This window comes from Rhea americana, unplaced genomic scaffold (assembly GCF_003343005.1).
Source record: "Rhea americana isolate MKP2758 unplaced genomic scaffold, rheAme1 scaffold_175, whole genome shotgun sequence".
In the NCBI taxonomy this organism is placed as follows: domain Eukaryota; kingdom Metazoa; phylum Chordata; class Aves; order Rheiformes; family Rheidae; genus Rhea; species Rhea americana.
In genome coordinates this window covers 165,985-192,432 of record NW_028185872.1, presented here as the reverse complement: position 1 = coordinate 192,432, position 26,448 = coordinate 165,985, and the positions used below count along the sequence as shown (strand labels likewise).

Below are 26,448 nucleotides of genomic sequence, written 5' to 3'. Positions count from 1 at the left end.
CTTGTTGAGCTTATTGAAGCAGAAAAATGCTTTTTAAAGAAATTGTCCTTCAAAATTTTAAAACAGAACTAAACTTATCTTTATTTCTTCATTAAAATAATGTAAACATTGAGTAGTGAATATTATTCTTTCCAGTCCTTTTACTGTGATAATATCCCAGTCCGTCACCTCTTTCTGTAATCAACAGACCCACATGCAAACTTGTAATTACAGACTCCCTCAAAACTTCAGTCCCATTTACTGTCTCTTTCCCCACCGCCGTTCTGCTATATACAGCTGTAATAACAGACAACAAAACTGCCCCTTACCAGAAGAGCTTCCCTCAGCCTGACTCTAGCCTCACTGGATCCTGCTCTCGTGAGCTGATCAGAACACACAAAYGTAGCCACCCACCTCTAGGAGGAAAGCTGAGCTGCAGCCCTGGTGAAACATAAAGTTTATTTGACTAAAGTGACGCAAAAATTCTTAAAGAGCTCTTTGGCAGCAGATTATCTGAAATCAGACCATGTGAGAGGGACTGGTGTACAAAAACCTCAACAAGATGCTGAGTTGCCCACAGGCTGCACTTCCGAGGCTCTGAAGTGAACGTGGGGTTGGGGTTACTCGAGCTTGGATAACTCCCGGGAAAGCACTTCAAACCCATCCGAAGGACAGGTACTTTACAATTTTGTTTCTAATACACAGCTATCTAAAGGATTTTATGAAATTTAGACAGACTCCTGGAAGCCTGTCTCCAGAGCCTACCTTCTAAATTGAGCAGATATCAGAGTTTCATTAACTTTCACTCTTCGTTACCTCGTTCAACTTTGGTTACGAACTCTGAAATAATAATGACAGTCTAAAATGTATATAATGTTTTTGAGTGTTTGATTTTTAAATGAACTTTTAAGGTCTTGAGTTAATTAAAAAAAACCTGAGAAAATACACATCTAACATAAGTTTGGAAAAAAATACATTGATTTTTGGTTAAAGTTTGCTCTGTTTTTTTTTTCTTTTTCTTTTTAATATATGCTTTTCTTTGCTTTTCTGATGCTATATGCCCTCCTCTGCCTTTTTCAGGCACTTGTCCAGCACTTAAATATTAGGAGTTACATGCCTGCAGCAGAACATGTTATGACAATCTCAAATTAGAATTTTGGCAGTTCATATAGTTGTATTGTGAACATAAAAAAAATATTTTTTTGAAAAAACATTAAACTACAACAAAAGAAAAATAAAGGGAAGAAGTAGCATCTAAAGCAAAAAAAATCAGTGCAAACTGTTATTTATTTTAAAAGGATAAGGTAAACTATTAATCTTATTGAATTATGTTTTAAAAGGTAAACTGTTCCAGAATAGTAAATTATCTAACTCAATGGGACAGATTTACTATAAATAATAAATCTGAAGAGTATGTCATGAATATATGTAGAGTCAATCATGTTTACTACTGAAAGCTACTGGCTTGCTGAGTTAGTTTGCTAAGCAATACGGAAGTTTAAGTGAGGAGTACAATGTAATTGAATATAAAAATAGTCAGGGGAAACRTATTTCGGTATGTTAAGAAAGCCTGGGGGAAAAGGATGGTGCAGTCATTGGGCTTGAGATTATTACGTCTGTGGAACTTTTTAAATGTAGGTTGTTAGCTGTCGAGCATTTTATCAGGAAAACATCTCACACACTTACGCTTTGTCTGCTGGTGTTTTTGAGTGGATTGACCATAATCTTGGAGCATACTTTGTAAACTTGGCATGTGGCAAATGACTGTTGTGGGTGCATTTTCTAACTGAGCAGGGGGAGATGAGTTTCAACTGGTTATATACATTAACAAAAACTGCCCTCAAACTGGAAATTTAACTAAAAAGAAATTCCCACACATGGCAATATGCAGCATATTTAATCTCGTTCCTGCCTTCCTGCAAGGAAATGTTTAAGCAGCTGAGTTTTCRTTAGGAACAGCATTAAGAGCCTAAAGAAATGTTGATTTTGTACCCTTGCGTTTTCTCTGAAGTTGTTTAACTCTTTTCAAAATGTGTTAGTGCAGCTCTGTAGGTCTGGCAATCTGTATTTTATACAACTAATACAACATAATGAAGCCCGTCTATGATAAGTGTTTCATAAAACACTTAAGTAGAGCTTGGAGCGTGAATAATGGGATTGTAACTTGGAGACTGCCGTTAACAAGTATCTTCAAAGAAACATCACCTTGGAACACTTGTGACTGTTTCTTTATTTTCGTTAGGTAAAAACACTGCAAGCCTAAGTATGAATACATGCACGCTGGCATACATATGCAGTCAGCCTTTCACTTTTGAGTAAGTGAACAGGTCTCTTGATAGATTGTGCACATTAATTTGCCTAAGCAGAATGATATTAAGGAACAGTGCTGAGTTCATTTGGTGAAAACTGCTCTATTAGGACTCTTCCTTCAAGTCTGTATAAATAATTTGAGGAAGAAAAAAARGGAATATCATTCCTTCTAAGCTTATCTGTTTCCTTGCACTATGTGTGAACACTCTGCGGCCATAAAATGTATTTTCTTCCCCCTCTCTGTTGTTTAAATGAGTGTCATCAGTTTGGCAGCATTCCCACTACAATACAGTGTCTATTCTCAACAATTTTTATTGGTAAGAGCTGTTTCCTGCCTACTCTATAATTTCAGACTGAAACATGCACAAGATTATGACATCAAATTCACAGTACAAGTTTATATTGCCCAATAATACTGTTTTTAGAAGTGCTACTTTTACATCTTATCTAAGTTTAACCTTGCCTGGGAACACGCAGGTTAACTGAAGAAAGCTTACTACTTATGCCATCCTTCCTTTGGTAAGTAGCTTCTTWTTCTGCCAAAAGGGTCACTTTTTCCATGGGACTACTTGTTGAGTACAGCTCCACTCTGTTTTAATAAGAATGTGAGCCAGCCCTTGGACAGTTGCAATTATTCACATACAGGATCCATTTGGCCACCTATATACTGCAAATTTATTATAAAATATGTATTATAGTGATGTGCAGAAATACGAAACCCAAATTACACTTAGAAACATTGGTAATGGGATCAGATCTGATATGCATGGAAATAACCCAGTACTTTCAGTGGATTTTGATCATTCTTGATCAAAAATCAGTTTTAAACCCAAATTACACTTAGAAACATTGGTAATGGGATCAGATCTGATATGCATGGAAATAACCCAGTACTTTCAGTGGATTTTGATCATTCTTGATCAAAAATCAGTTTTGAATGTCTTAAAACAGATGAAGCATAGCTAAAAGAAACTGAAGAGAGAAATTCCTAGTTGTTGAGGGATGGTCTAGACATCAGCTTGTATCTGCTTTGCCTGTACTCTCTCTGATTCTCTGGTTATCAGCAGCCATATTAAATCTGGGGCTATATATCAACTTATTATGTATTTATGAATATCAGTTCTAGAAATCTGAAATACAATCCACCACAGTTATTATCAATTTTCCTAATGGAAACAAACTAATAGAAAAAGATACTCTAGAGTACTCATTTCTTATTGAAATCAGTATATGTAAACGCATACAAAAGCAAATGGCATTTTTTTTATGAACTCTGACTCATCTACAACAAACAACAGGTAAAACTCATCATAATGCAGTACAATCTGGTTTCAATATTTAACTGGCTGAAATATTGTTATTTTCTAACAGCTCCTCATATTGGAGCATGTGAGCTATCCTGTAAAATTTTAACTGAAGTGTGATTTCTAGCCTGTGCAAAATGGGAGGAAAAGTAAGTTTAAGACTGTATAYTCCCTCACTCCACACATGCAGCAAAATAGGAATTCCCTAGTCCACAAAAACATGTCAAAAGCGATAATCTTTACAACGTTCACACTGTCGTCCAAGTCATGTGCCTCCCATCCTGTGCAGAAAGACAGACCAGGACTGTGTGAGGAGACGTGGGGGAAGACCAGGAATGCTTACATCTACATTTATTGGAATCAAGTATCTCGAAAACCACGTATCACAGGTCAGAGTTGATACTGTGGCTCAGAGATGAAAATAGTACCTACAGATAAACTTTAAACATAAACATTTTTCTGTACAGCATTCATGATTTCTATCCTCATACAAACATTTTCTTGATTTTTTATATAAAAAAGAATTTCCATGAACCCTGGGCTTTTACAGACAACTGCTGGTGTGAACTGCATCTTTACTGAAAGGCAGTCGAGCAGCTAAATAATTTCAACTATCTTAAATACTTCCTGATAAAAATGAGATTTAGGCCAATTTCGCAGAAATAATTTTAACTTTTAAGTGGAAATAAGGGAAGTGTTTGGTCTGTTTGCCAAGAATATGGGGTAAATTTCTCTTAGAGTTTAAAGCAGCTGAATTCTTTGTAATTGCCAGCATGTAAGTGGACAGAAGTAAGGCAGATGGAACACCRTGAGCGACAACAGTAGTGTGAGAATCCTCCTCCGGGAACGCAGCTGTAAGTCGGTGGCTGGTACTCCAGCAMGTGCTGGGTTATTAAATCAGCACATTAAAAAAAACTGTTTGAAGTGAAATATATGCAAATATACATACTTTGCAGCTGTAGGAGTTAAAAAGTGTGTGATCATTTGGAGACAAATAATAACTTTTGTAGTCATGCACACTGTGGCTCAACAAGCCTTGTCCTGAGGAGTTCAGCATGTCAGGAATTTGCACTGCTGCCCTGTTGTAAATAAAGTATTTCTCCAGGTGACATGAGGCAACRTACTGACGTTTGCCTCCCTTGCAGCATCCAGTATTTGCTACACCTCAGCCTCATCGTTTTAATCTCCTRAACACATTAAAAGTCAATTCTCTCCTTTCCAAAACGCAGGAAAATCAGTTTGTATTAGAGCGCTGGAAAGATTTGTTTCATTGCATGGTGGGATCATTAAAGGAAGGGGCTCCCCACATTGCCACAAGAGGTCACTAACATGCCCCCAAAAATAAACAAGCCAATGATCCCTTGATCCCAACATGCCCCGCTCAGAAAGGAACTGGACCCCAGGACGGTGATGCTCCTAGCAGATTGCTTTGCTAGATGCAACGGAGTTGGTTTTGCGTATCAAGGGAGAGACAGGGCCTTTTAAATCTACAGCTCYGGTTCAAATTTAGCTCTATGTGGGAGTAATCAAAAATTATCATTTAATTAATATTTGGCTTACGAGAACTGTGTTGGAGGCTTCAGTCTAGCTGCTAGATACACATGTTCARTCATCCACACCAGCACGTTTGACGAAAAAAGCAAAGCGCAGAGCAGTTGCACTTTTTGTTAGTTGGTGCCTCTCTAGAGCAGAGCCGAGCTTCCCTGGGACCGAGTCAAGCTTCACTCCTCTTTAGCCACTCTTTGCACCAGGAGCAGTGCGGTTTACAGTGCTGGCAACGGGACACCTTCCACATGCCTGTGGAAAGCACAGTACCAGTGACAGGGAAGCTGCTCTTCAGAATAATCTCTGTTCGGAGCTACTGGAGAGAGGGACGTCACAGACACGGCCTCTAAAGGAGCAAGGCCACATTTATAAAGCACGGATCAAAACTAAATGCAGGCACAGCTATCTTTCTTTTTTGCTTTCTCTTTTTCTTTCCTTTTTCTTTGGTAGCTAATTCTGTTGGTGATAAGAAGCTGATATGTATCTATGTAACAGCAACCTTTGCAACAGCTCAGAACAAAAAAATAATAAACTACCATTCCTTATATCATTCACTAAAACGACCAAACATTGTTACATTGGATCCTGTAACCAGAGGGAGATGGACACACAGYGATTAAGTGGAGGCTGGGGTGGGCAAAATCCTCCAGCACTAACATAATTTTCCCTAATGAGTTTAGCATTCATCTCAACCTCCCACAGCTCTAGTTCTGCAGCTGTTTACACTGTTTATAGCAGTTACAGTTCCTTCAGATATGTACTTTTCCCTTGAATTGTAACAAGAAGGGACAAGGAGGACATTCTCCAGTGAGGTAACTTGAAGTTTATTTTTTCAGGATACTGAAATCTTATGGTTCTGGAACCACTCTGTTTTCATGTGCCAGCCATGCCTCTATGAAGATACAGCTGTAAAGTCTATCACTCCAGAGGTATTTCCCGTGACAGTTATCAGCCGTAATATCCTTTCAGAAGGGAGTAGTGCAAAGCCCACCTGAAGCCCTGGAAAGTTCACGAGTCAATTTACAGCTCTGAGGTTAAAACTACTGAAAATCATACAAAAATATTTTAAATGCTTTGGTATTTCTTTCCTCTGCCCTGGAGAAGACTAGAAGGCACCTAGAACTGGATAAGATAGCAGTATCTTGCTTGTCACGCACGCAGGATAGCAACAATACTTTCAGCAGTTTCTCTCAGTATAGAATGTGCCAAGAACGAGCTATGTGCAGAAATAAAATGTTGAATAAATACATTAAATGCTTAAACCTCAGGTATGGAAAATTCAGTCCTACAAAATAATGTAGTTAAATCAACATACTTTACTGCTTTCTCATTTACGAGTCAGGGGTGTAAAGTCCAGAACGGCTCAGGTTACTTTTCCATGATCCAATCTTCTATTTAATATGCTCTATACAAGAAGGAGAGAAGGATAGGCTGTGGCCTTTCCTAGGATTTTTATGTTACCACCAGTGGTGGGGGCCTGTTTTCATCTATACAAGCTCTTTTGAGACATTTGGAAGGTTTTGGACTCCAAAGACACTGGGTTTTTATACTCTTGCAGGTAAAACAGAAACTACTGTTCTTCGCCATATTATCTTTTTTTCTGAAACTCTGAAGACGTTTCAGTGTTTGTGGATGATTAACTAATGGTAACAAAGTACTGTTATCGTAGGAATTCAGCATTAATGATGCAGTGTGTGCTATATGACGACGTTATCTGGGTAAATACAGAATGTAAGCCTGAAGAACTGACAGCTTTCTGGAAGTTTTAACACCTTCCAGAGACTGCTAGCTTGAGAACATCATCCTGTTTGCTCTGCAGCTTTGTAGCTTTCCTTCTCTTTCTGCTTGCACAGATAATTGTTTAGGAAGAGGTGTAACAAGTTGTCTGTGCACAACGCTGGAAGCAGGGAACACCTTCAGCTTTAATAATTCYGGCAGTGCCTGCAAATAGTATCTCCTGTCTGCTATCATTTTTCCAACAGTTAAAACTGAAAGGATGYTTATTCTTCTGCTCAGGATGTTGTAATGATAATTACTGTGGTAAAATCCTTTGAAAGGAAAAATGAGATGTAATTATTGTCATTTAATATTTGGTGRCATCATGTAGATTGTATAACCCCTTGCAAGCTACAAAGAAAGCAAGGTTAATGCCCCAAGGGCTTTACAGCCCAAAGGATCAGTTCCTATTTTGAGATTTCATTGAGCAGGGCAGCTGGGCAGTTACATTACCTCAGCAAAGGAGCAGAGAACAGAATGTGACCAGCTAAATCACATTTTTTTTTTCTGTCATGTTCTCAAGGAAAAACAAATTGCTTTTTTTTTTTTTTAATTTTAATTTCTGAACAGTTTATTTCTCCTAGATTATTCTTCCAGTACATACGTAAAAAGAAGGTAAAGCCAGAGATTGTCTCAATGCCTGTTTTTTTTTGTTTACGGGGCACATACAGCATAAATTCATGCCTACTACCTTTCCCAGGTCTGGAACTGGGGACGGGTTTTGTCCTGAATAGATCCAGAAGTTATTTCTTACCGATTCAACTCAGTTGAAGTCTCCTGACCTCTCCTGACCATTTTTTCTTGTTATTAGCACTGACTGAGCCTCAGAAGTTAGTTGATGCAAATGCAATGACTTTTAAATAGCTTTCTAAACCTTCAGTTAAGCCTTGTAGATCCGTTKCTAATCACGGCAGGCCCTGTGGGATTTCTGAAGACAGATGATTATGAAATGTAATTTGTGTATCTATTGCTATCTAAGTATTTGTTTAAACACTTCTTTTTCCTTAATGTTGGGTGAATCTGGAAACTAGTGCTAGAAGTCACAAGATGATCTTATGAAAAGGAAAACTCAGGCGAAATATCAAACYCTGCTCTTTTTTGTGCAAACTGGCAGTTCCCTGTCGTCTGTGAAAGCAGTGTTAGTGGGARGATGTGGGAACAGGTGAGAGCAGGACTGGGATTGCCTGCAAGTTGCCCAACACTGCACTAAAAGTCCAGCAAACCTGGCTCAGTGATTGAAATCTAAGTGCACGGACGTCTAGTGTAGAAGAGAAAGGTTACCTCCTCTCTATCACCTTTCTCTGTAGATCACTTAGAAGTTAGCTGTATCTGCTAAATGATTTCAATCGCATGTTGTGATTGCTTCTTATTTTCAAATGTATTTTAATCACAGAATCCATGGTAGTTTTAACTAGAAAGTTACCAGCATCAACAAGCCCTATAATGCATTTTAAAACTATTTTTTACTTCTTAGATGGTGTTCATTCCTACAATCCAGTGGATTTAAATATGGAAGGGAAAATCTAAGAGCACTGGGAATATAAGAGTGGGAAAGCAAGCCACAACGGGACTCTGCGCTGCTGTCTGTCTGCAAGTGAACAGAATAAATCACTTGGAAAAATGGAAAAAAAGGCACCAAGAAATGAGACCCAGCCCCTGACTTCCAAGAAAGACGTCTCAGACTGTAATGAAGGAGAAGACTGTAAAGAGAATGAACTTCTGGTCAGAAACCCTAAATCTGCTCTGCGACTAATGGAAGATGGGAATAAAGTCCATCCTAGCCAGGGAGATAAAGGAGAGGCAGCTCAAATCTCAAATGGTTATTCAGGGATTCAGAGCTCTGTTCCTTGCAATGGAATGGGAGAGGTAGAAGATGCCCAGTGCACTGCCCCAGCAGCCACAACCACCACTACAACCACCACGTCGACCACCTGTGGAGCAGAAGGCCAGCAGCAGCTGATGGAGCTAGAAGACAGAGAGACCTGGAGTAAAAAAATTGACTTTCTGCTCTCTGTCATTGGGTATGCAGTGGATCTGGGAAATGTGTGGCGATTTCCTTATATATGCTATCAAAACGGAGGAGGTCAGTGACCAGTTCTATATGCTGTTCCTTAATACTGAACTTCCTTGCTTATAAATGGATAAGCCTAGTGGCTCATTTTAATATCACAAATGACAAATGACTATGGGGAAATTACCAATCTTTCAAGCAGACTGAAAAACCTAAATACTGCAACAGGATAACTAGAAACTATTTAGCAAGATATAAAAATCAGTACAGCTAGAAATTGAGAGCTGGTTAGGTGCAGAATAACCTCCCAAGAAAAGAGACTGAATCCTTGACAAAAAGAATATTTAAAACCAAATTAATCAACATGTCAAAACACTCAGTAGGAATGCTAAGTCTTAGTCTCACTACATTTCAGCTAATATAAAATATAACGAAGGAGAACTTGAAAAGACTTTTGTCTCCATGATGTACCTAGACGTTTTACTGAAGAAATTAATTATTTTATGTGTATCCTCTCTTACAATTTGTATGCTAGGTAGACAGCACAGTCTTTGTGAATCCTAGGTATACTTGCTAGAGAAATGTGAGAAGTTTCACCTGAGTGTTCCTTCTTATTCACACAGCTAAGTACTTACTCATATGAGAAATCCCACGTTAATTCAGCATGGCACACTGGCTCGGGGGATATATGCATTTTCCCTGTGGGATAGAAGGAACTGTTGTTTATGGCGATGGCATGCTGACACTATTGGAAGAGAACTACTATGAAAAGTTATAATCATCTGCTTGCTTTCTTGCAGGAGCATTCCTCATCCCTTACACAATTATGGCCATCTTTGGAGGTATTCCTCTCTTCTACATGGAGCTAGCACTAGGACAGTACCACAGGAACGGGTGCATTTCAATTTGGAGAAAAATTTGTCCTATATTCAAAGGTAATGAAGGAAAATGGAGAATTACTAGGAACTTTCAGAATAACTGGAAGATTTTCCTATAAAAATGAAATTTCTGAAAAAACTTCTGAAAATCTCAGAAACTAAAGTAAGGCTCATTTAGACACAGGATATTGGCTTTGCAAAGAAAGCTTTCATAAAGCTTTAGTACATCTGCAGATGTGTGTGTGCTCATATACATGTACTCTCATATGCATGTACAATATGCAAGACTCCAAATGACTTGAAAGAGGCCTTTCTCTGCTAGAAATCTAGTTTCTTGACCTAGAAAAATTCCCCAAAATAAACAACTAATGAAGTAAATACAACATAACTGAACCCAACACAAATTTGAAAAAAAGGAAGCAGAAAGAGCTATAATTTCTGTTTCAAAAATACTGTAAAGAAATTATTCCCGCTCTTCAATCTGTTTGTCTCTCAATTGCTATCCTACCAAAGAGTCTTTTTAGAGTAGAAGGACCTGTTCTATTTGTTTGTTACCATTGTTCCCAGTGTTAAAGCCCTGGTTTTGTCTTTGTTTTTTACTGAAGTAGGAGATATGTATTTCTAAATTCCAGATTTTAGGAACAGATGAAAAAACTATATAAGCACTTTCTGCCTTGAATAATGATGCTTTTCTGCAATCAGAGCCTGAGTCTTTTTGAAGACACAAGAAATTCCAGTGTTGTAGACACTTGACAGGGTATGTGTACCTTGTGCAGGGATGCCTGAGACAGTTACTAATCGTACTTGATGTGAATAACCAATTCCTTCTCTTTTCTAGCCCTAAAAGTTACACTCACACTCACTCTCATGTAACTRTTTCCTACCTTACTAGGAATTGGCTTTGCCATCTGTATAATAGATCTTTATGTAGCCTCCTATTACAATACCATTATGGCTTGGGCCTTTTACTACCTCATATCCTCCTTCACAACGGAGCTGCCCTGGATTAGCTGCACAAATGCTTGGAATACAGGCAACTGCACTAACTACTTCAGCAAGGACAATGTCAGCTGGGCCCCACACTCCATCTCTCCTGCAGAAGAATTTTATACGTAAGTGCATGTAAGTGGAGACAGTAATATGAGACAGAATGGCAGAATATGTAGCAAGCTTTTCTCCGAAGGGGCAGAAGGGGTATTTAGTAATGGTACTCTACTCTGAACTACTCATATAATAAATATCTGTAGCTGTATGCATAAGGTGTGGGGAGGTTACTCCAACTTTCCATTTTATATCAGAAGTTTCCAAATTTTCTAGCCATTATCAGCTCTCATCATTTGTCATTGATCATTTTTGGTGTACCATTAATGTAAAGCTTTTAATTAAAAAATAAAATAAAAAATAACATGGCTCTGAAGACTASTTATCAAGGCTTCAGGACTACTAGTAGTGCTCAGACCACAGTATGGGAACAACTGCTCAAAGCGTACTTAACATAAGTATTTGTTACAAAAATATCTATATTGTGCTTTTCTTTCCTCTTTCAGCCGCCAAGTTCTACAGGTGCATAGGTCCAATGGGCTGGATGACCTGGGGGGCATTAGCTGGCAATTGACCCTCTGTTTATTGTTAATCTTCACCATTGTATACTTCAGCATCTGGAAAGGGGTCAAAACATCTGGCAAGGTGAATGGAAAAGCAAGAGAAATCATTTGGTATAGTACAGTTTTGCAGCAGTTCTGAAGGAGCCGATTAACATGTCAGAAAGTTGTTCTAGACCGTCTTCAGAGCAGGGATTACGTCTTCTTGTATTTGGGAAGCATTTAGCACAGTGACTGCTATTGTTATCTAAATCATATATAACAATGAGTTGTGCCACTGCTCTGTGGACGAGAACAACCCTGCCCAGAGAAAGCCTGGCTATATGTGCATAAATTGCCTGTTTACAGAATTTTGAGACTTTCATATGAAGCTGTTATAAATGCTAAGGGTTATCATTTGTTTAACTTATTATTCTCATTATCAACTGTTAATTTTCTACCCATAGCAAATGCTATACCGATGTTTTCCCTCACAGGTGGTATGGGTGACTGCCACATTCCCTTATGTCATACTCTTCATCCTGCTAGTGAGAGGTGCAACTTTGCCTGGTGCCTGGAGAGGTGTCCTCTACTACTTGAAACCTGACTGGCAGAAACTCCTGGCCACTGAGGTAAAAAAAAAAAAAAAAAAAAAGGAGAGAGAGAGAGAGAGAGAGAGAGGTTCACTTTTAGCCTATATATGTGTGTGTATATCAGCACGTCTATCTCCATGCTTATTAGCAGTATGGAGCATGATTAAACAGACAGCATAGACTTAAAAGGCTAACTTCATGCTCTCATTTAAAYGGTTGTGCTAGCCTTTTCATAATTATACAGACTTTTTGAAGATTAGAGAGGATTTCTGGTTCTRTTCTTCTGTTCTAGTTTTTAAATCCATCATTGATTTAGTTTGTCCTAATAGTAGAGTTCCCATACAGTATTTTGAATATCATTAGTGATATGATAAAAAAGTGACCAAACAACATTTCTCCTGGAAAATGGGGGACAGCCCAGCACTGAGTGAGGAGCTATTATAATTACTACTACATTGCAGCACAACCCTTCACCTATTATAGTCACACAGAGCAAAGTGGAGTCTCTATCCACCAACTGAAGTGTGACTCCAACAAAGATGAGTGGACATGTGTAAATGCATGTGGAGAAGGAATAAATGAACCACCAAGATCTGAAAAGAAAAGAGGAGTCAGGAGAAGACTAACCTAACCAAAAACCCCAAAATATTCCAATATCTGATTTAGCTTTGAACAGTGTGGATGACAAGCAGCCCATCAGGCTCAAGGCTGCTTTTACTTCACCGCATATGAAAGACTCTAGTGGGCAGGATAATAGAAAAAGCCCAAAGCAATAAATACTACAAATAAAAAGATTAAAAATTCTAATGTTTGCAAGTCTGCTGCTGCCCAGCTGATATGGAGAGTTTTGAATGAAGAGGAAATGAAAAGACACCACTGTCTGATAAAGCAGCATCTCCAATAGGGGACCACATCTTCTGAAAAAGCAATAAAGGGCATTGATATTGTATTGGAGGTATCTGAAGTGAGGACAGCAGATTGCAATCTGCGTGCTGGACGATGACAGAGCTCTATCTGTGGATGGTACAGGATGGCCTCACACGACAGATGAGAATATTAGAAATGAGTTGCAATGAAGTTCATGTTTCAATCAAAAGAGGATAAATGAATCGGGACTTTTACCTTCAGAAAGAACTGATATTAGTACTTTGGAAACACTACTCATTAAGGCTATGGCCACTTCTCAAGTACAACAGCCTTTTCATAACACGATCATCACACTTGCATCTGTCACGACTTCACCASAGTTGAATCAAGTCCTTATAACTAGACATGCGTCCTCACTGTCAAATATACTTTTACAAGTCCAGGAGAAAACCGGGCAGCAGTCATCTACTGCCTTGCCCAGCTGACACGTCCGCACAGTCAAACACTGGACTATTGCACAGAAGAAAGTTTGGAGGAAGAAAGATGGGCCAAACCCATTGCAAAATCATGGATAGGAAGCTCCCTATATACTGCAAAAGCTGTTAAACTCAGTACAGGCAATCACTGTGAATTATGTAAGAGGCTGTCAGAAGTGAAATTGTCACTAAGTACTTAGAATCCTGTATAAAGAAATACAGTATCATTTCTTCCTATGGTGAAACTCTATTCAGATAAATCCCAATGACATCACCAATGAAAACAAGCACACCAAAGACACAAGTATAGCGGATATTTAGACTGCTCACAAATCTACAAAACATACATTTCAACACACATGCCTAACAAAATGGTTTAGACCAGGACTAGGATAGARGCAGACTACTGAAATACAGTTTTGTAGGGCCAGTGACATTTTGAATTTGCCAGTGTGATATTTTTTTCTTGATCTTAACTATTTTTCAGGTTTGGGTGGATGCAGCAGCTCAGATTTTTTTCTCCCTTGGTCCAGGTTTTGGGGTCCTGTTGGCTTATGCCAGCTACAACAAATTCCATAACAACTGCTACCAGTGAGTTCTACCTTATTCTATAAGTAAAATAGTGTTAAAAAGTGTAAGTGTGAATATTTATGAAGAAGAAACAGTGCTGGTAAAGGGCATTGAGCTGTCAGACCTGTATAAATATAAATCAGACAAAAGTGTAACAGAACAAAAAATTATTCAAAGAACCTGTACTGTGAAACATTCTTCTCTGTTGTGCCTACCCTAAAGAGAGATAATCTCTACCAATTACAGCAATGAGACTAAAATGTAGGAACCTGTAAAAAGAAAATAAGACCACTCCACTACCAAACAATCAGATTATAATCATTTAATCTCTGCAGTCAGTTAGGATATGACTTTAGAGTACTGAATTGGAATGTAATTTTCAGTTTTGCTTATTTTCTTAAGGATTCATATTTGTAAAATAAATTCCTTAACTCCTTAATTTTCTACAGTAATTCCTATCTTTTAAAAATTGCAATATAATTCCAGCACTCAAACTAATTTGCTAGACTAATGTTACATCTGTCTGAAGTTCTTCCTTAGAAAAAGTAATGAGAAAAAGCAGTTTTTTCTTTTTTCCATACCTGCTGCCTGTTCTTTTCACTGCATGCCTCCAGTTCCTGCCMAGAGTCTATTCAGATAACTCAGCCCTCCTGTTAGCAAACTATCCTTTCCAGTGGATGCCAAGTACCTGATATGAGTTAGGTCTTCTGTTGCAGAGATGCTCTGGTTACCAGTACTGTGAACTGTGTGACCAGTTTTGTGTCTGGATTTGTCATTTTCACTGTGCTTGGATACATGGCTGAGATGAGGAATGAAGATGTATCAGAGGTTGCCAAAGATACTGGTAGGCTACCTTTTTGTATATTTGTATATTATCTTTGGGACTGAAAGGGCCTTCACTTTTTAATTACTGAGTCATTTAAAAGGCAGGGCCAGGGCAGCTAATCTCAGTTTGAGCAAGTGTCTCAAATTATGCAAAATATTTGATATATAATGCAGGATATGGTAGCGCTTTATGTTAAAGGCACAAGTATAAATATACAGTACAGCTAAAAATCATTCTATAAGGACAAGATACGGAAGTCATACTGCATATATGACTTAGCAAACCTAGTTGTAACTGCACACTGTAGAATMGCCTGGGGGAAGCAGCTTTCCATTAGAAGGACTACATGGCACAGTGAAACAGCCTGTCTTCCCCACAGCACAACACGCTAACAATTATCTCTAATTCTCAATTTTCATATCAGGACCCAGCCTTCTCTTCATTACGTATGCTGAGGCCATTGCAAACATGCCTGCTTCAACTTTCTTTGCCATCATATTTTTCCTGATGTTACTCACGCTGGGCTTAGACAGCACGGTGAGTAGACAAGTGTCTGAGTGAGCAGACCTGGCAAGCTGGATGAATAGCATTTGGTGTATGGCCTTATCTCAGCAAACATCAGAAGAAACAGAATTACAAAGACTGTGCTGTCATGAAAGGGTGTTAAAGCAGGATAGCAACAATAATCTCCATRTAATTTTTGTAAGATAGCAACTCTTACTCCAATTTCAAAGTTGGAGAAACTGAGACCTAAATAAAACTAAAAGTGATGTGTCAAAGTCACAATGTGACAGTCAGTAGCAGGCCTGGGAACACAACGCAGAGCACTCGATTCATGATCTGCTGGTTGGGATGCAGCTTTCCAGGTTCCTTCTGTCTTGTAACTGTAAACTTGTAAATTAATTACTATGTTGCAGATTTTTTTCACATTGATTAGATTTAAAAGGTAGGAATTGGATGTGCCCTTCKTAACAGCCTTCCAAAAAGCTGTTCTAAAAATCTCTTGCCATATGAGTCTGTTCTTGCAAATTGGCAGTGTGTTTCTTCCAGGATGGCTAACTCAGTTGATGTCTCTATCTTGGTTTTACTGAGCCATTTACTACTCATCACCATCTTATTACTTGTAACAGAGTACTTCTCTAAGCACTTTCTACAGAAGTGCTCCACCTTAACTAAAAAAACTCTGAAGGGTAGTCTGAACAACAGCCACCCCAGCACTACAGGCAGAATCAAGGACCAGCATTTCAGTGCTCTGAAGTTCTTTTTCCTGTTAAGATTGCCCTCTATTTTCCATTAATTTTTCYGTGCTTTTCAGTTTGCAGGACTAGAAGGAATGATTACTGGAATACTTGATGAATTCCCACATGTCTGGGGCAAACGCAGGGAACTGTTTGTGCTTGGATTGATCATCATGTGCTTTTTGGGATCATTAGCAACCCTGACATTTGTAAGTATTTTACCTACTCCTCAGGTTTGCTTACTAGCAGTTTCCTGCACATTACACCTTGGAGATGACAGAATTTTTTGAATATGATTTCAAGAAGTCAGATTAMATCTCCAGACTGTTTTCTGTATGCATTACAAATCTATACTTGGATCAGTGAGAACACTCACTAGGAAGTGTGTTGCAAAATGACTGTATTGCAATTCAGCAAAACTCATCATATACTACACATCATAAAAGATTCAGCCCCTGCTTAAATGGCTAAACCAGTAAGCAGATAACCTTCTGAATTTCTACATGATTTACTTCTCTGTCTCCAAAGCTACAAAGCTGTTAACAGATTTAAAAAATATATATTATTTTAATTTTCCTTGTGTTTGAAAAACATTTCAGATTAAAAAAAAGAATGAGCTAAAATTATCTGCTAGAAATGGCTGTAATTTTTTGCTGAGGTGTTCTCCAGAAATTTCTAGCAATGAATTTCTAGGATCTTCYTCATCAAAGCAGGCAGAAAGTACAGTCAGTCACACCTAAATAGACCCTTCATCACCTGTGGGATTTCATTTTCATAACAAACAAAATTTTGAATTAAGAGTTGAATGATCATAAGTTGAAAAAGTATTTCACTTTCCTGGCATGTTTCACATTCCACTTACTTACTCATTTATGAACAACTCCTTCCTCATCTAAAGCATTTACTCTAGCAGGAGACCTAGTTCCTCCCTGAGACACAACATTCTCCTCCTCTGCTGATTCTAGACCTTGGATGGAAAGAAAGCAAAGTAACACCCTATMGGTTTCCCATTTGATAGCAATGGCTCAGGTTGGAGAAAGAAGATGCCGTTACAGAAGGCATGCAAAAAGCAGAGATCTCATCAAATCTCATTTGTTCATTAAAACCCAACTTGAATGGCCAGCAGATTCAGTTTCAGCTTTTCTGTATGGCAGAAATACATCTGTGGGGAGAGAGGGAGGACACACAGATCAGCAGCGCTCTCGAGGACTTCATAGGCAAGAACAGCCATGAAGTGACAGAACTGACTGAACTGCACATCCATGAATGTTCTGGTCCAGACAGAAACAACACAAAAACTAGTGTTACAGAATTGCCATCACTGGTGAACTCTGGTTCACTAATAATTTGCTTTCCTCTCTAGGGAGGTGCATACGTGGTAAAGCTGTTTGAAGAATATGCCACTGGCCCAGCTGTCCTAACAGTGGTGTTTCTGGAATCAGTCGCTGTGGCCTGGTTYTATGGTGAGTTTACTGCTCCACTACAAACAAGGCTAACCAGATTCCCGTAGCTCCCGCTGAACAGCACTCCCTCTGCTTCTGCAGACAGGACCACTGATGTTTCAGAAAAAGTTTACATATTGCCAGATCCATGAGAATTACTACTGACTGTTCTCTGGCAGAAGTACAGTGACATCCAAAAGTAACAGGAGACCTAATATAGAATAAATAAAGATTTAATGTAATTAAGAATTACAGAGACAAAACTGTATTTCATCATGGATTCTAAATTTATTCCCAGAACACCTACTTATGAAAAACTTGTTTCTGCTGTCACCACTCTCCTCCCACTTGTCTCCACAGGCATCACCCAGTTCTGCAGTGATGTGAAAGAAATGTTAGGCTTTACCCCAGGCTGGTACTGGCGAGTTTGCTGGGTAGTGATTAGCCCCATCTTCCTTTTGGTGAGTTTGCTTTACAGCCTTTTTTTCCCAACCCAAGAAAATTACTGTTGAATGACGCAGCTCCTTAGAGTGCTAAAAGTTCAATTACAGAACTTCCTTGTGAACTTCTCTAACAACAACTCTTGTTAAGCCAAAAATGCGCTATTAGTGAGAAATCAAATAAAATGCTGGTAGGTCTAGATACTAAATCAGTATTTTAAGGTTTTTTGTAGATGAACTAGATAAACAAGAGTGGGTTCTCAACAACCCGCTCGGCGAACAAAGTTACTTTGTTTTGTTGCTTTATATTTACCTCAGCAAAATGAAACAATAAAAGATGATGATGAAACATACTGTCAGAGGAGGAAAACTAAGATAATAATTAAATATTTACTGTCTCAGTAACTGCTGACTGACAACTTTAGAATATCCCACTTAAAATTTACAACAGTTAATGGCAACCTTTATAAATCTGTAATTCAGAAGTGGAAATACTGTCCCAATGTTTGACTTGGCAGTATTATCAATAACATTTTAACATAGTGTTCATTTCCTGATCCAAAGTTAGTTCATACTGTCTTTTGTTGTCACTAGCCTTAGTGAGAGCAAAGCAGGTMAAGATGGAGTTTAACACGCACAGAATGTAGACTTAAGGCCTACAGAGTGAATTCAAAACACTGTTGTAATGATTAATGTGTTTAACTGATTTTCATTTTATTACCTGTCAAAAAAAAGGGCTATAAATAGATGTATGACACTAAAAATAATTTGTATACTGCTGTCTTCTTTGTGATCCTAAAACTATAAAACAAACAGAGRGGAATATAGCTTTGGTGATGTGGTTACTAGGCAAAGCTATTTGTATTCTCAGTGGAAACTAAACTAAACTAAGGAAAGCCTGTAAGTTARTATGTTATTTCTCTAAATGGAAATTTTGTAATCTGATCTTTTGATGATACCCTGTGAAAATGGAGTTGGCATTCCTTCTGAGGATAGTCACAAATATTATTTGTGCAGTTTTCAATGAAAAAGTTGTGCTTCACAAGAAATTTCTCAGTCACGAAGGATATGCAGGATGAAGACAATGAATCAAATTCAGAGTAAGACTCAATCACACTATTTTTTCCTGCTGGGAACACATGGGCCCAGGAAGACTTAAAGTAATACCAAAAAACAGACACGCTTTGTAAGAAGCCTGAAACAGTAAAACCTCATTCAGGCTGGACAAACCCGGTATTACACAAAATCGTCTCATTCCCTAAATCCTTTATTATGGACCTAAGACAGTTGGTCTCTGGTAAGAATGACAAAAATAAATTAGGTATAGGTATGCTTTCAGATCTGAAAATAATGCAATGTTTGTTTATCCTTAAAAAAACCACTTATACTATGTATCAAAATAAAAAGCATGCCCAGCATGTTTMTAGAAGAAGGAAATGATCACAATGGATGAGAATGAGCTATAAACTGTTAAGAAGCGTATCTTCTTGTAGCATTCTAAAACAGTCAAAAGCAGGGAGAGAGCAGATCAACAGGAATAATCAAGTTGGAAGAATTAAAACATGAACTAAGGAAAAAATTCTCTCTGTTCCCACATAGTTGGTCAGCTGGTACAGTATTAACTTTTAATCATACTTACTTCAAAGCAGAGATTTGTGATCTCTGTAAAATTCAATAGAATGACAAAATAAAAAGCCACATTAAAAGCTGCCATTTCAGACCACATTCATAGGCCATTTATACATCAGGCCTACTGTGATCACTGGATCCATAAACACCACACAGGAAAATATCATCATTAATCTAGCTAACACCAGAATATTGTATCCAAACTAATGTTAACATTCGCAAAGGCTGCTGAAAAACTGAAACATGATAGGCAAATATCATCAAAATGATATAAAATTTGGAGAAAACATGAAACAGTGAAAAACGGAATCTRTATACCTTACCACAAAGAAAACTGAAAGCTGTTGTTATTGCCAGGTGTAAGTACTTTGACAGTATTTGAAAGAGTTTTAGAAGAGTCTTCAGCCCAGTAAAGAACAGCATTAAAAAAAGCAATAGAGTGGTTACAAGTTAAATACAGACAATGAAAATTCACAATGTTAATAGTTAAATATTGAACAAATGGCTAAGGAAAATGGTACACTTGCCATTTCAGATGGCCTTTTAATTAAAGMCTATGCCTTTCTAGAGGAAAGGCTTTAACTGGAATCAAGTTACAGGGCTCAATACAAGGGTAACTGGATGAAATTCTATGTATTGGTATGGATTAATCTGATTTTGTCCATCTAACCATCTTTTTTTGTTGAAGTAAATGAGTTTGGTCCTGTATTTTCTTTCTAATGCTCCTTAGGCAAGAACCATCAGCATACTTATTTATGGAATAAACAGTCCATATGGGAATTTTTACCTTGTTTCTTTCAGTTACAGTTTGTGTTATACACCGAAGCTCCTGAGCTCATCACATTCTCTGAAGTAAAGATCAGATACTCAAATCTTTTAAATCTATACTAGTGACTCTTGGGATTTTTGCAGTATTAATGTGTTTAATCCTTTTCAAGTCCTACTCATTTTGTTTTAGTTCAATGGTACGTTGGACAGAGTTCCCTAAAATAAGTTTGTGCCATCAAAATACACGTATTTATACATTTCCTTTTTCCTTCCAGTTTGTCACTTGCAGCTTTCTGTCCAATCCTCCTGAGCTACGTCTTTTTGATTATAATTATCCCTATTGGACCACAGTAGTGGGTTATTGCATAGGAACCTCTTCTGTCATCTGCATTCCAATCTACATGGTTTATCAGTTGATCATCACTCCAGGAACACTTAAAGAGGTATCTGATATGCTCTGTCGATTCAAGTTTATTTGACTGTTAAGAAGGAAGGGAGTCCAATAAATATCATTTGTRGCTCTTTCCAGGAGACTTGAGGATTATTGCTGCTTTGCTCCTAGCCAGCTCATTGAGCTCATTGTCTTCTGCCCACTGAGTGGCACAGTAACATCCCAGGCCTTGGTAAGGCCACTGACATATTCACAACAAATATTAAACCAGATTATTTTTTTTAAGATCTGGTGAATTTCTTTAGAGATCACACAAGACACAGTATCAACTAAATGAGCCAGTGAAAGGTATTTCCCTTGAGTATATCTGTTGGAACACATTTCTTTTTCTCTTCCACACTTACTTAACAAGGTTTCTCTGTCATAAATCTATAGCAGCCTCTAATGACATTTTGGGTGTTTTCTTAAGTCATGTGTAAATATCAGTTCAGAGAGAATCAAGTGATTCAGGGTATTCAAGTAAATTACAAAGTCCTAAACACAAAAGCTGTCTAGTCTGCATTCAAATAATGTTACAAATAATAAATAACACTGTGTACTTCTGTAGCACTTTGTCTTCATAGTGCTTAGACAACATGAGCCTGAAACATCATTGTGTGGTAGTTCAAGAGGTGTAACTCAAATTTTTATTATAAATAACTTTTCAAATGGCTTTAATGTTATATATTAACTCTAAAATTAATCATTTTCTAATGTCGATTTCTTTCTGGCAGCGTATTCTGAAAAGCATTACTCCAGAAACAGCCACAGAAATTCCGTTTGGAGACATCCGCATGAATGCAGTTTAAGTTACCCTATTTTCTGTGGGGAGAGAGGGAGAGCATAAAAGTTAACTTTCCCCATACTCTCTCCTCCAAAGAATTATGTTTCCAGCCGAGACAACAATTGGAGGAGTTTTCCATGGAGGCCGCCACTGACAACAGGCAGTTGGAAACTGGATACCTCCAGTACATACATCCAAGCAATTCAATGAAATCTGCCGTGCGCTTCTAAAAAGACTATATTCTCTGAAGAACTTACTTATTCTGGAAACACGAGGAGTCTGTATGCATGAGAATACCATTATTCCATGCATGGACACCAGGGCCGTTTGCAAGTATGCATGCTTGCATAAGACGCTATAGGATGAGCATCAGCAGGTAGGATTAGATTTAGAATTGCAAGTCTGTGGCAGTACTCCTGTATCTTCTTCAATGTGATCGTCTGTACTGGGCCATGTCGTATTTGCTTCTAAGGTTCTAACTGCTTAAACTACACTGAAGAATACAAAAATATTTCTGATAGCCATACATTATCCAAGTAACACAGGGTTTTATAAAATAAAACAAAACAAGTTAGTAAGTCCTTTGATCTCTAGGTTTGTAGTGCAGTAGACAAAGGAAGATGTCTTGTAAGAAACAATCCTGAATAGCACTATATACATCTCTGTGTACAGCACCAAACACATCTGATAGCATCATCCTCCTTTTCATTTCCTGCACTTTTTAGGTGATAACAGTTTCTGCTAGGTTTTTTTTTGGCATACCAAATACTACCAAAAAATCYCCTGATTTTTTGCAGTGTAGGCTCCAACTCTTAAATCCTTTTTACTTTCCTTTGCAACCAATCAAGCAACACCTTGTCATGAGGACCTTGACAAGCATTTAAGTTGTTAGAAGTTACTACACTGTTTTTATAACTAAGCTAGATATTCACAGCTGTCATTGTACTGACAGACTTAATATTTATTCCCAAAGAAGCAATGAATTACTTTGAGTTCAGATGCCAAAAAGTGGACCCTCAAAGCTTTTTTTTTTTTTTTTTTTTTTTTTTTTTTTTTTTGCTTTGCTTTGCTTTGTCTGTTGTTTTTAAATTAAATTTCACAGCTAAAATTTGCTAGAGACTGTGACTTTTGCTGTTGTTTCCTTGTGTAGAACTAAAGCTTAGAGTAACCCTTTTGGCTGGCTGACAAAACCACTTTTAACAAACTCTACAAACCTGCTTTGAAGATTTACTAGCTCATATTCTAATGTGAACACATTTGGTTTTCACTCTGAAGAATAAGAGATATATATTTTTTTTTAATAAAAAAAATGAATTCAGCAGGATTGATTCCAACCAGAACTGTTTGTTTACATTAAATTTTGAGGCAGTGATATATAAATTAAATTCCATGCACATACTTTATATGTACATGTGTCTTCCAAAGGTAACTGCCCTATAGACTGACTGCAATTGCCAAGTCAGTTGGAGGATCATAGTTTTGCTGCAGTTACATGGAACTTAGATAAACCTAAGTAGTCATCATTTATATAAATACTTGATTGTATTTTTACTCTACCACATATTATAACAGTCTATGATATGAAAAGTAAAATAGGCATAAAAATCTCTTTTGTATTCCATGATCTACTTAGGTGATATACTGCTAAAAATAACAAGGTTATATATACACTCATAGAAGCATGCATTAAGAAACCTACTGAAAAGTTTACATAGGTACAAAGAACTTTTACTACGCTAGAGGAATGCAGTTACTGTGCGAATGCCTTCTGAAAACATTTTCACCACTTCCAACAAGGCTTTTCTGCTTAGGTGTGCAGATACCTCCTACGAGGTATGCCTCTCACTTCAGCTACTGACCTGAGTTCGCTTATCTTTGGGTCTCAAGCCCAACTTCCAATAAAGAAAGAACTTAAAGGGACAATGATTTGTTCTGTCTAAATTACTAACAAAAGATTCCAAAATTAAATTATTTTTAAAAATGGAATATGTTCTTACATTGCCACCAGAAAAATACAATAAATCTTACTGGATAGTTAGTTACTCATAAGAAATAGCTTCATGGCTTATAACTCAAGTTATTTTTGAAAAGCACTTTCAAAACCAGCTTCATTGTGAGGGAGAAAGAGTTTGGAATTTTTAAAATACTAGAACACTATTAAGATTTTAAGTTACCAAACAGAAAATTACTGAATTTTTAATTAAGATTTTCAATTAGGAATTTATTAGTTGAACAATACATATGAAATGACAATGTAAGATGAATTAAGTATTCATACGTACCCAGTATCAATTTTGGGAAATGATGGAGGAATCCCCCTCCCCACATACCTTCTCCATTCTTCAGACTGGTGTTCAAGTAATGCTATATTTTTTTCCCTGAAGGGATAAATATCTTAAACAGACATATATTACAAGTGGAACTTCCTGCTAGAGTTGATACTGTTTCCTGCTAGGTTCATTCCCCGCCTCCCCCCCCCCAATATTTTACAGTTCTGATTGTCAGTCATTAATGTATATCCAACTTGCAAAAGTCTCTTTTAACAGATATTCTGCTTGCTACCTTTCAGTAGGAAGGGAAAAGGTGGGGACAAAGATGGTTAGGCTAAATATGAGCACCATCTTCATCAAAGCCAAAGGTTTCTCTTCTAGCCCTTGCCAACAATCTGAAACTAGGAACATTATTTCTAATGGAACAACCTGCAGAGTATAATTGCAAGAAATCACTGCTATTTAGTGTTCAATGCTACTGACATGTTATGGCTTTACAACAGCAATTGAAATGGCAAAAGCCACACCTTTAATTTGTATTATTTAGACAGCAATATACAACAGACATTGCCTTTCTGGGTGGTTTTAACACAGAATGCTGAGTAACCGCCCAGGAAATGCCACTGATGGAACAGAAGTCAGCCAAGAAGCCACGATCTTAATATAAGCACTGTTACAGTCACAGTGTAAAATAAAGCAAGTTTGCTCTACTTGAATTTCTCAGACCAAAAAAAATGAGATAAAGGAATTTTCCTAAAGATGTATTGAAAGTGGCAGATGTGTTATAAATCCTTTCAAGATGTAAAAAACAATGCAGACATGCATAGTCACAGAAAAAAAAAAATAGAAATTTGCAGTCCAAAAGATCACTAGCAATGATACATATTTACTTTCTTTTCACCAGAATAATCCAATTTGTGGTCTCCACAGGAAAGGTAGGAGGGAGCCTTCCAGGGGTGTATTAAAAAGGTCTGTCTTTTACTATATGGATCTATTTTATCTCATTATATTTTCATTCYGCAAAAGCTGAGTATGTACATCACATTAGTTCCCATTCATTTTTTTTGATAGTACACTAGTTTTGAGGTTTTCTAAATCTTGTTCATATGCTCACTTCATTTCTTAGTATATTTAGCTCAGTGGCTGGAAAATTGAGAAATTGATTTCATTTATTTTTATTGTTGATTCCTTTCTTCTTYCTTTTACATATTTCAAACTTATTTCAGATCGATAACTAATAGTTATCGAGTGGCTCAATAAGCTGGCATACTGTTAACATAACTATTCTCAAAAAGCTAATTATATGGATACCAAATGGGCTGCACTGCAATTAAAAGGGTTTGAGGCAAACAATTTCTTTCATCTCTTCAGTTCACCTTCCACATGAGTAAATTCCACCCTCTATTCTGCACAGTGAAAAGGGAACTTACGATACCAGTAAATTAGGAACGTTTGCCTTATAAGCAAAGATTAAAAGAATTAAACTGGAGTTTTAGTTGTACAGAACTAAGTATTCCCTCCAACTTGTACATGATGCACCTGTATTAATTTATGTGGCTGTTTAGTTACAAGTGCTGCAAGCTAAGTCATGAGTATGTGCCTTGTACTGTTAACTGTCATTGTAATAAATTTAATATTCATAATCCATCTCTAGGTGTCTCTCATGTCTCTCTCTTATASGAAGCTTTATACTGGTCTACAATAGATCCCATCTTTAAAAAACAAAGATAAAACTCAATTTCAAGAGAAACCAGAACATGTAGTCAGTTTACTACACCAAGAAGGCCTCTTTGACAAAGAGCAGAGTATTTCCTTTGGTGTTTGAACCTTGGCCCACTACTAAATACCCTGTTTTCATTCTATTTCAACAGAAGATCCAATATACATGACATTTGTTTAGGCAGAAGAGCAAAAGCGAACTCCTCCACATTTGGAGTAAATGCGTAATTACTCAATTAACTTGCACATAAAACTTATTCCATTTCAAGTCTTTGTGAACTGGCATGTTTTACCTTTAGTTGAACTGACATTTTAGCCTATCTATGAACAACATATTAGAGATATTAATTAACTAATGGTGATACAGTCATAAAGCCAAATTCTCAAGACATCAATGCAAAAAATATTTTGAATATTTTTTTAGACAACGCAGCTGGAGACTTTAGTAATTATTTAAACCTAATGCAAGCAGGTACAATCCACTTCAGTCTGAATCTGCATATAACAGAAATTTGTTGCCATATCATCTGCTACTAGCAATATAAAAACCTATTAATTCAAACTATGCCTAGACCCTGACCTGTGATCAAGAAAAATTAAGGCTGTCTGTTCATATTATCAAGCTCTCACAGACAGAAAAGATGATTTTGAATGTAAAAAAGGAACCCAAACRTTATATTCCTTCTCTCCTTTAACTGTCCTCTGCTTAAGTTAACCAAAGCTTTGACAACAATGTATTTTTCAAACATAAGTCCTCCTCTAGAAAGCATTACACTTGCTRTAAATGGATGATCAGCCCAAACACTGTTTTCTCTTTTTGGCCAAAATAAAGGATGAAAAGACAAGGTGGAAAAGTCTTATTTTTTGTTCAGGCTTCACCTTGGAAAAAAAAAATCAAAAATTGTAGGGAGGATTACTCAAAACACAAGTATTTCTATTTAAACGTATCCTGTTCATAAGCTTATATTTTGCCACAGAAAAAGAGCAAGTACGTATCGTAAAGGAAGGGGGAG

At 37.3% G+C, this 26,448-nt stretch overlaps 1 protein-coding gene across 2 annotated transcripts; it reads left to right on the top strand.

Moving 5' to 3' along the window:
• Positions 1 to 398: 398 nt before the first annotated feature.
• SLC6A4 (solute carrier family 6 member 4) lies at positions 399 to 25,363 on the top strand. 2 transcript variants are annotated; one of them, XM_085301262.1, is made up of 14 exons: positions 399 to 654; positions 8,389 to 8,997; positions 9,726 to 9,860; positions 10,696 to 10,915; positions 11,351 to 11,489; positions 11,881 to 12,015; positions 13,807 to 13,910; positions 14,606 to 14,733; positions 15,140 to 15,252; positions 16,031 to 16,162; positions 17,317 to 17,416; positions 17,756 to 17,856; positions 20,508 to 20,675; positions 21,397 to 25,363. In XM_085301262.1, exons 2-14 carry the CDS (start codon positions 8,535 to 8,537, stop codon positions 21,469 to 21,471), a joined length of 2,013 nt encoding a protein of 670 aa, XP_085157388.1. In that variant the 5' UTR covers positions 399 to 654; positions 8,389 to 8,534; the 3' UTR covers positions 21,472 to 25,363. The 2 variants fall into 2 exon arrangements, with proteins under 2 accessions (XP_085157388.1, XP_085157389.1); XM_085301263.1 differs by lacking the exon at positions 399 to 654 and adding an exon at positions 6,039 to 6,067.
• Positions 25,364 to 26,448: the final 1,085 nt, after the last annotated feature.